The following is a 10,951-nucleotide window of genomic DNA, read 5'->3' as shown; positions in this document are numbered from 1 at the left end:
GCCCACATTACCAGACCAGCTGGCCCACTTTACCTGAAAAGAAATTTGTGCATGATCTCAAAATGTTTATTGGTATAGGCCTATAGCTTGCAAATAACACTTTACATGAACTGTATTCAAATTGAAATATTATAGCTGGACCTTAAAGTTAAGAAATTTGTGCATGATCTCAAAATGTTTATTGGTATAGGCCTATAGCTTGCAAATAACACTTTACATGAACTGTATTCAAATTGAAATATTATAGCTGGACCTTAAATTTAACAGAAGTAATAAGGAAAAGAAAAGAAAAAAAAACATCTAAATTATACGTTTTACAAAAAGTGGCCCACTTTACCTGAAATCACCCTATTGTTGCATGAATAATAAACTGATAAAATTATTCACCCCTAACCTATATAGTAAAGTATTAAAGGGCTCATATGATGCTATTTTAAAGATCGTTATTTAAGGAAAACTTGAAATCGCATCATATGACCCCTTTAACTAATTTTGATACAATAAATATGGTATAATTTAAAAGTGTTCATCCCTCCAAAACAGAGAAAAAATCTTTTTTAAAAGAATTAAAAGTGAAATTTTCAAGTAGACAGACTGAAATAATATTTTCCTGTAAAACATACTCAAGTAATCGTTGTTGTTTTTTCCTAGAGGTACCTGGAAACCTCTTGCTGCAGTCATTCTTTTACTGATAAAAAAGTGCAAAACATGAGTATATATATATATATATATGTGTATGTAAGAGGAAACTAGAAAAGACATTACTAATTTTACTCTAGTTGACTGTGGACTGGAACTCTTTTGTGAGCATTCAAGAATGAGTCAGAGATGTACGAAACTGTGTGTTCCGAACACTGAGTTAGAAAACTGGAAATGTTTAAACAATAACAAAATAAAAATGAAATTCTTAAAAGCAATGATTTAATGATATTAAACCTCCCTTTTGCCATCAGTCACCTCACCTGTCCTCAGGTCTTAGCAGGGCCGGCCCTAACCAATTTGGTGCCCTAGGCAAGATTTTAGCCGGTGCCCCTTGCATCACAGCCAATTCCACCACCGATCATTCACACAGAAATGGCATAGCTTTATGACATAAAACAAATTACACATGAAATAAATAAGACGGTTGCACAAAAAATAAATAAACTGGCATTAAATCAGCTAGCTATTTAAATTAGAGAACTTTATCGTCCAAAGGCAGCTACAATACTAACATTTCAATCTTAATTTCTTCATTTCAAACATTCGTAAATTTAGGGATGCACTGATCTTAACTTTTTTTTAGAATCCAATACTGATTTTTAATGTATTTTATTTAAGCAAAAGACAAGAAAGAATGAAAATATGAGTGCATGAAGAATATGGTTAGTTGCTTTATTAGCCTATATTTTGATCTACATTAGACTGTATAATTTCAAAACCTGAAGCAAAAACAGAATGGTCTGACTTTAGCTTTGTGAAATTAGGCTACACAAAACATCCCAAACAGCAGATGGGCTGAATAAAAATGCAAATTCACTCTCTGTCAGCAGGTGGCGCGTAAGGAACAGCAGTGATGCATTGTTTCCTTGATTACCGCTGTAAACACAATGCATTATACTGATGAAAGGAAAATGCCATCTAAACTGTTTCTTAAGACAGTCAGTTCCTCTCAGAGATACATTCATATTTCACGCATTGTGAACAGTGAGCTTGCTCTGCCTGCTAATGTATTTGAAGAGTTCAGATGTAAAAGCCTCTTAGTGCCTTCTGAAATTTTCTTCTAAAATTAGCATTATTTTATCAGGTTCCTATGTTTAGGTTCAGTCATTTTACTTTAATGGCAATGTATAGGTCCTTTTCTATGCCATTAAAGTGAAATAACTGAACCTAAATATAGGAGCCTGATAAAAAATGCTAATTTTAGAAGAAAATTTCAGATGGCACTTAGGCTTTTGCATCTGAACTCTTCATTTTCTCCTCTTTGGGTTTACAGACTCTGAAATAAAACAAAACAATTATTATTATTATTATTATTATTAACTAAATGCATTATTATACAGAGGCAAGATGAAAGGAAAATGCCATCTAAACTGTTTCTTAAGACAGTCCGTTCCCCTCAGAGATACATTCATGCTTCACGCATTGTGAACAGTGAGCTTGCTCTGCCTGCTAATGTATTCTCCTCTTTGAGTTTGCAGACTCTGAAATAAATAAACAAAAACCGTCCGGTTCCGATTTATGGTCGATCGGTGCATCTCTGCTCAAATTCAAATATTAAACTGCTTTTATTTTGGTGGTTTCCCAGCAAATAAATAAATGTGCTGCATGTTTCAGAGTGAAGCGCTGCCGCTGCGTGTCATGGGCTGCACTCGAACACATTACCCGCTTCACTCCGAACTACAGCGCATTGGTATTTTTATATTAAATCGCAACCTTCGCGATATGACTATGGCATTAAGCTATATCATACGATATCGAATATATTTCGATAATATAGTGCACCCCTAATTAAAATAATATATATATATATGTAGGCCTATACAGGGTGCGATTTGTGAAAAAAGCAGAGGGGGGGGTGTGCTTTTGAAAACTTTTTCTCTCTCCATAGGTGGAAGGTAAGGGTAAGGCTATAGCCTAAGTAACCTAATGTTAGTGTAATCTGTTAATAGGGTGTTGGGGGGTGATTTTGAAAACTTTTTTTTTTCAGAGCAAGGCTTTAAAGTATAATGTTAGTGTAATCTGTTAACAAAGCACATCATAAACCCGTCTTTTTAAACAAGTAGCCTACCAGATAATGTGTGTCATGTCACGAAATCTTTTAATACGATTGAAACTGTAGGCTATTTAACGTGATCACAATTTAATAAAAACATTAGGCCGATTAATTAATTTCAATGGTTATTCAAACAACGAATAAATTATATAGGAAAGTGAGCAAAGAACATACATTTTACAGTACCAACGGAGCTTTTTGAAACTCCGAATCAGTTAAACCATTGCCTCGCAAAATGATTCACTGTTTTGAATTGCTCCAATCGGATCGCGTATCACGAATCATTTGATTCAGATCTGGGCTGTTCAGCCCCGACAAAAACGGTGCAAAACGTTTTTTAAACGGAAACGGTGGTGTGTTGAACACCCTGTTCTGATGACGCAAGAGTTGCAATATATACATATATTTAAAAAAAATAATAATTTGGGGTCTTAGGCACAGGCATATAACTTTTCCAGTATACAAATCAGGTTTTTGCTTGTATCATAATACAAGTAGGCCTACTTGTATCCATACAGTGCGACTTACGAGGACTATTAGTGAGCCATATGGAGCCATTAAGGTGCTTTTTGTCCATTTTGAAGATGGATAGATGACAAACTGGCCTGAATGGCTTAAAAGGCCTGCCTTTTTATAGGTCCACATGTATTCGTTTAGCAGATGCTTTTAACCAAAGTGAGTTACAAATAAGGAGAAAGAAAATAAAGGCCTCTAGACGGCGCCATCTGTACTGCTTTTAAACACTCAGAAAAAAAGATAAACTATATTATAAATAGAATGTGGCCAGTCAAATTTGCATTTCAGGCTCAAAACACCAATGCCAAAATGCAGAATGAATTATCTACTGTCCCCTTCATTTTTGGCTGCTGTTGTTATAAGTGTTTCGATTTTTGATATTAGGATTTTTTTATTATTATTATTATGTTAATAGACAGTTATAATCATGGTTCTGTTTTGGGTTTCCATGGAAGACTTTCTCCTTTGAAAGCTGATATTCAAAATAGTTTTCTCCAGAAGCATAGTTCCCTTGTTGCATCATCACTCCACCCCACTCTCTCTTTCAATAAGTAAAGGGGAAATAACCACCAATTGTTCATGCAAAGACGTTGTTGGGAGCTTTGATAACACACTTGAAGGAAGGACAGACGGGGAGGACTAAAAATGGGTAAGAACCTTTATCTATGCAATATTCCTGTTTGATACACTTTTTAAACCTATATAGCAGGCAAATTTGTGTTTTACTGAGACAGATGTGATGCTCTTCGAAAAGAACCGGGTGATGTGGGCATTTTATATTTGCTTTAATGCTGTTTTTCGAAATGACATGCATCTTTTGATTCCTCCACCCCTTTTGTTGGGTTTCTTTATCTCAACTTCTTCTGAATGGTTGATTTGATCAAGATTAAGCAGCATTAAAACGAAAGCTTAGACTTTAATCCAACAGACATCTAAAAACCATCTCATCATCTGTACCTGTTGTTGTTCCTTAGTGTGAAACCCTATTTTAAGATGAAATGACAAACAAAATATTAAAAATAATCATGCATTAGTTTCTGAAACTTCAGTAACGTGCGGTGCGTGCCATGCAAGTCAGTAGTGGTTAAAAAGCTATGGTCATACAGGATGCAACATTTGGCAACTATTAATGCAAAAATGATTTGCTTAAATGCAAAACTGGCTGCAAGCAGTATTGCACTCAGAACAACAATAAAATATTGTTTATGAGTTACAGCCTTGCCTGTTCTATACTGGCTAGTGTTTTGAGGTCTTATGGTTAATGTGAATTGTGCAACAAGATTTTGCTGACAGTCTTTTTCATCTAACAGCCGTAATTTAAGCTGTAGACAGCAAAAAATACTTAGTTGGGTTAAAAGTAAAAGGTTTAAGAAAAAGTATAATTTTGTGTTAAAACAAAATAATTTACGATATACACTATGTATTTTATATGTAATGTAATTAATATAATTAAATAGGACATGATGCCCCCTGGTGTAAGAATGAGTAACTATTATAACCTCTCAATTTGCAAACATTTGTTCCCCATAATTTTGACAAATAGATGATTAAACATGATTTTATCTTGAGCATGATTTACAGTTGACTGGAAATGTGTAAAAGTTCTAACTGAACAATAATAAGATTCATACTAAAAATCAGAGCTGTAATAATAAAAAAATGAAAGCATATTTTGAAGACATACAACAGCTTTATGCAGAACTGAAAATCATTACTAACCATTTTTCCTTCCAGTGAGCGGTTAACAATGGCAGTTTGTTTCACAGGATAAAAAAAGAAATGAAAAAGGGAATCGCAAGTTTTTTTATCGCACAATTCTGGCTTTTTTCCTTCGCAATATTGAGAAAAAAATACAGAATTGTAAGATATAAACAACTCACAATTCTGAGAGAAAAAAAATTTAAGAATTGCGAGACGTTAACAAATTCAGAGAAAAAAAAGTCAGAATTGTAAAATAAAAAGATTCAAATTTATTAGATTGCAATTGCATTATTTTTTATTCCGCGGCAGAAAAAAAATCGGAATGACAATTTCGTGATGTTATCTTGCAGTTCTGAGTTTATATCTCGCAATTCTATATCTTGAAAATTCTGATTTCTTTCTCAGAATTGCAAGAAAATCAAGTCCAAATTGTGAGATTAAAAAGTTGCAATTATTTTTACTTTATTTGGTGGCGGAAATGGGTCTCCATAGTTAACCACTGTAACAGGATCATTGAGTGAACTCAGTGAGTTGAACTTGTAAACTATATCAGTTGGATTTGTCAACAAATCATTCTAGTAGACTCAATTTTCAATTCAAAACTCAAAGGAAAGTATCAGAAATGTTACTTATCTCATAAACCATTGTCTTTCTCTTTTCTTTGTGTAGCAAACAACAGTTTGGGATTTGAAAATATCACAGATCAACAGTCGAACAACTCAACGCTGACAGATTTTTCAAGCATTGAAATCTTCAGTATATTCATATACTTTGTCGTCTTTGCTCTGGGTATTGTTGGAAATGGGCTTGTCATATATGTGACTGGCTACAAAATGAAGACGACTGTCAACTCCATTTGGTTTCTCAGCTTGGCGATTGCAGACTTCATCTTCATCTTAGTCATCATCCTCTACATTGTTCATGCCTTTAACAAGAATGTTTGGCCCTTTGGTGACTTCATGTGCAAGTTTGTATCCTTCGTGACAGTGCTAAACATGTTTGCCAGCATTTTTTTGCTCACTGCTATCAGTCTGGACCGATGCCTGTCCACCTGGGTGATTGTTTGGGCTCAAAACAAACGAACTCTGGTCAAAGCCAGAATCATCTGTACACTCATGTGGGTTTTATCCATTGGCTGCAGCATCCCATTTGTCATGTGCCGCTCAGGAGAGAACAAAAAATGCGCCTATGTTTGCCCTATAAACATCACAAAGTCTCTGTTCATATACAGGTTTATAGTGGGCTTTCTCATCCCCTTCCTGATCATTGCATCTTCATACATTGCTATCGGAGTGCGGGCCAAACGTCTCAAAAGAGGAAAGAAGCTTAAGCCTTTCCGGGTCATTATATCTGTGATCCTGGCCTTTTTCATATGCTGGTTTCCTTTACATGTTCAACAACTGTCTTACATAATTGCTAAGGAAAATGAGTGGCGTGACGCTGAAAAAGTATTCATTGAAATAGGTCCATTCGTTAACTGCCTGGTTCATCTCAACAGCTGTCTGAACCCCATTCTCTATGTGTTCATGTGTGAGGAGTTTAAAAAGAAGCTTAAACAGTCTCTGCTGCTGGTGCTGGAGACGGCTTTTGCTGAGGATCATCTGCCTTTCCGAACATCTCGCTCTTCCACATGTTCACATCTCTCAGAATCAAAAGGTCTCAACCAGACAAACGAAACAACCATCTCGTCATGCGGCAGCGGCCAGGACAGCAATACATGCTGTTAGAAAATCAGTCTCAGAGATATTCATTCCCCATGTTAGACTGAAGAGATCTGATAAAGTGTATTAGCAAGCTCTCCACATCGCTGCCTTGATGCCATCTCATCCCAGAGGTTCAAAACCATATTGCTTTAAAGACAATCTGAAGGTTTAAATGCTGCAATTTATGTGCCATCATTGTCATCAAACTAAAAACAATGACTTTTCATTGTTGACTTTGACATGCCCCCATTTTCCATTGGCTGGAAAAACTGATAGCCACGCCCCAAACTCACGCCATTGGTCAGGACAGTGTTGCTGCTTGGGTTGAAAATTGTTTTGTGTTGTTTATGCTTTTTGTGGAAAACCTACAAATGATTTATTTTATACTTGACTTTGCTTATTAAAGTGGCTTTGTAGAAATATTTTCAAAAGATAGCTTTCAGTTTTACATAATATTTTCACTGACTTGTTTTACACAACCTTTTTAGCCACATTGTAATACTGTTAATAAAGAGCTATTATCTATTTTGCTAATGTTTATTTATTCACCAAAACTGAAGATATTCTGTCTGAAACATTCTATCTGTAGTCTTCCTCAGATTTTTATTAATGCAATTTATATGCTAATTCTGTCTGACCGTTATTATTAGGCATAAAACACAGTCACAACATTAAACCTATTCTCTCTGTCTGTCTGTCTGTCTGTCACTGTTTACCAGCCCTGAGCCAAAAGCACTATATATTACCAAGTCTGACATGTGTTTGTGAAATCAAATCAACAATGCATTGAGCAGTTGACATTACTGAAATACTATTCCTTTTACAGCGAATGCAGCTAAAGCAGGTGTTGAAAGCAATGTGTGGAGGAAAATAGAAACAAAATAGAGGATGTTATCTTACAATTGATTAAGGAGACTATATGTCTTATATATATATTAAATACAGGACAGCAAACATGATGAACTCATATTGAAATGTGAGATATTCATTATAATTATGTCCATAGTAAGTCACGACGACACGTGGTATAAAATGGCATGATTTACTGAGAATGAGCTGAACATCTAAATGTCCCACTAATAAGTTTTGGATTGTTTCATTACAAAGTGACCTTAGACAGACTCCAGAAAGCATTGCCTCTGCACGTGATTTCTAAGTTTCCTGTCAATGTGAATAAGTCATCCTCTCGAAGATATTTAGCCAAGTGTTAGGAACCAGTAGTGACTAGTCCAGTCAACTCGCAGTACTACCCAGAAAACTGGTAAGATTATTGACCTTTTACGTAAAGCTCTTTTTAGTTTAAATATTTTGCAGGTTTAACGTTTCTTGCAATATCTTTTTATTCATTTATCCACTTTCATTATTTTGGTTTTCTTAAAGAGTTTGTTTGGTTTCTTACTTAGTTTCTTTAGTTTTCACACATTTATTTCCTTGATGCTTTCCGAATGAATTCAATTGGTTATAATTTGTGCCTTTAACAGCCCTTAACCATCACCCGAAGCACCTTATGTATGTTGAAAATTATTCAAATTTAAGCTGAAATGTTGATTATGTTCAGTTACAGATAGAGATTTTGGTTAATAATTTTTTGTCTATATTTTTTCAGCCTCTTCAACAAATAAAGCCAAAATGAGTAAGTACAGCTGTTTTTCTGACTAAAATGACAGCAGTTTCATTAAACAACATTGCGAAATATTCTTTAGCAATCCTCCAAATTTCTAATGAAATATCTAGATAAGCAATGAATATGCATACTCGTTTTTATGTGTTTCTGTCACCGATTTTCAGTTATTTTGTCTTAGCTTCTTTTTTCATGGACTTCTAATTTGTTTTCATTAGTTACTATTGTCCTTTATGTTAGATGTCATGGATATTCATTTAAATATCACAGGTGTTTGTCATTAGGTCCCTCATTTGCCCTGTATTTAAGTTGCTCTATTTCACCTTTCAGATGTCTGTTGTTGTTTGTGGCTAGTTCACACTGTTACGCCTGTTTTTTTTTCCTTGTTTGTATTTTTAATCAGCTTTCATCTTTGGACTGACCATGACAGTTTCTAGCTATTCATTTTTTTTTTCTTTTTCCTTTAGACCAAACCGTAGCCACATCAACCAACAGCACAGCTGCCACAGTGAAATACTTAAAGAACATCAATATTTTCCTCCACTGCATAATATGTGTGCTTGGTGTTGCTGGAAATGGAATGGTCATCTACATCGCAGGCCTCAAAATGAAAAGGACCGTCAATACCATCTGGTTTCTGAACCTGGCGGTAGCTGACTTCCTGTTTTCATTTTTCCTGATCTTTAATGTAATTTACGAATATCGTGATTTGGATTGGCCTTTTGGTGACTTTGGGTGCATGTTGAGTAGCCTGGTGACCGTGCTGACTATGTTTGCCAGCACTTTCCTGCTGACGGTGATCAGTGTGGACCGCTGCCTGTCCACCTGGGTGGTGGTGTGGGCCCGGACTAAACGAACCGTCCTGAAAGCGAGGATAATTTGCCTGCTTATTTGGTTAGCAGCAGTTGCTTGCACCCTGCCTTGTGTCATCTTTAGAAAAACGCGTCGCATTTCTCCACAACAAACAGTGTGCATACTTGGTTTTTCGGGACTGGAAGCCTACAAGAGGGTGGTTGTGTTCCGTTTTGTAGTGGGTTTCCTCATTCCGTTTGTCATAATCTTGGCTTCTTACGTGGCGATCGGAGTACGAGTTAAGCGCCTCCGGAAAGACAATAAACTAAAACCCTTCCGTATTATCCTAGCTGTAATCCTGGCCTTCTTCTTCTGCTGGCTTCCCTTTTATGTTCACAGATTCCTCGAAGTGACGTTGCATGAAATGAATGCGACAAACCCATCAGTAGAGCTGACCAACTTCAAGAATGTTTTTGACCAGATAGGGCTCTTCATAGTCAGTCTTGCCTACTTGAACAGCTGCCTGAATCCTTTCTTGTATGTATTCATGTGTGAAGATTTTCAGAAAAAGCTCAGGCGGTCTTTGGTGATGGTGTTCGAGAGCGTCTTCGCAGAGGAACACCTGGCTCTCCTCTCGCAACATTCCCAATCCCAACACAGATCTCATTCCCAGAGTGGACCGGGACCCAGTTTGACCCAGTCTGTGACACTTGAGAGTTAAATTAAACATTCACAATATCAAATGTGTATTTAAATTAAATAACATACAAAAAAAGGAAAAGCACATGCAATTCAGCAAAATATTAACAGTGTGTTCTTCATTTGTTTTTTATGTTGTGAGACGGAAGCTGATGTGCCAAACGTTAAAAATTATAAATATAATGTGCCATAAATATATAAATAGCTGGAATGCGTACCTCATTAACTAGATAGTCAAGAAATTGGTAATTGTATTGTATCTCATTTTCATGGATGTCTGGTTTTATAATTAACTAAAATGTGCTTTTGCTTTACAACACTTTGAATAAATCTCACATAAATGTGAAAAAAATACACTTTCAATACACTTTTTTTTACTTAAAACATCAAAAATTAAAGCAAACATTAATTAGATCAATATAATTGTAATATATATATTATGTCAATGTATTTTTTTTTTATTGTGCGTGTGTGTGTGTGTGTGTGTGTGTGTAGACATATATACTAGTCAGCATTTGAAGTGGATCAATACCTTTCATCAAAGTTGTCCTAAAACCTAAAACAAAATGTGTTCTTGACTTAGGACAGTGTTTCTCAACCCTGGTCCTGGGCGCCCCCCAGCATTGCACATTTTGTGTGTCTCCCTAATCAAACACACCTGATTCAACTCATTAGCTCATTAAAAGAAACTCCAGGACCTGAAATGGGTGTCAGATAAGGGAGACATACAAAATGTGCAGTGTTGGGGGGCGCTCAGGACCAGGGTTGAGAAACACTGTCTTAGGACAACATTGATAAACTTTTTTTCATCCACTTCAAATGTTGACTACTGTAGATATTTATATAGATTATCCGGACAACAAGAAAAATTAAGTTTGATATAGTCAAAATGAATAAGTAAAACTGTGGTTCTTAGAATGACCCCAATTTCAGTGAACTACATTTTGAAATATCCGGTAGCAATTATCCGTATTGCAACTGAAATATCAAGATAAACAATGAACGTGCATACTTGTCTTTGTGCTTCTAGCCATTGATGTTTGCTTTTTACCTCATAGCCCATCCAATGACAGCATCAAACAGCAAGAACATTCTAGTGTGGCAGGAAAGACTAGAATATGCCGACTACCCCCTTGAAACCAGTTAAAGCTGTAACCATTTCCG

General features: G+C 35.8%; 2 protein-coding genes across 2 annotated transcripts; both read left to right on the top strand.

Moving 5' to 3' along the window:
- Positions 1–3,853: 3,853 nt before the first annotated feature.
- LOC107701559 (C3a anaphylatoxin chemotactic receptor-like) lies at positions 3,854–7,162 on the top strand. The gene is made up of 2 exons (XM_016503599.1): positions 3,854–3,920; positions 5,642–7,162. Exons 1-2 carry the CDS (start codon positions 3,917–3,919, stop codon positions 6,697–6,699), a joined length of 1,062 nt encoding a protein of 353 aa, XP_016359085.1. The 5' UTR covers positions 3,854–3,916; the 3' UTR covers positions 6,700–7,162.
- Positions 7,163–8,304: 1,142 nt separating this feature from the next.
- LOC107701554 (C3a anaphylatoxin chemotactic receptor-like) lies at positions 8,305–9,966 on the top strand. The gene is made up of 3 exons (XM_016503593.1): positions 8,305–8,308; positions 8,627–8,628; positions 8,727–9,966. The coding sequence occupies exons 1-3, from the start codon at positions 8,305–8,307 to the stop codon at positions 9,807–9,809; spliced, it is 1,089 nt and encodes a 362-aa protein (XP_016359079.1). The 3' UTR covers positions 9,810–9,966.
- The last annotated feature ends 985 nt before the right edge of the window (positions 9,967–10,951 follow it).

The sequence above is a fragment of the Sinocyclocheilus anshuiensis genome, unplaced genomic scaffold, assembly GCF_001515605.1.
Source record: "Sinocyclocheilus anshuiensis isolate Anshui unplaced genomic scaffold, SAMN03320099.WGS_v1.1 scaffold2874, whole genome shotgun sequence".
NCBI classification, from domain to species: Eukaryota; Metazoa; Chordata; class Actinopteri; order Cypriniformes; family Cyprinidae; genus Sinocyclocheilus; species Sinocyclocheilus anshuiensis.
The sequence above is the reverse complement of the archived record's forward strand: the minus strand, read 5'-3'. Positions and strand labels throughout refer to the sequence as shown.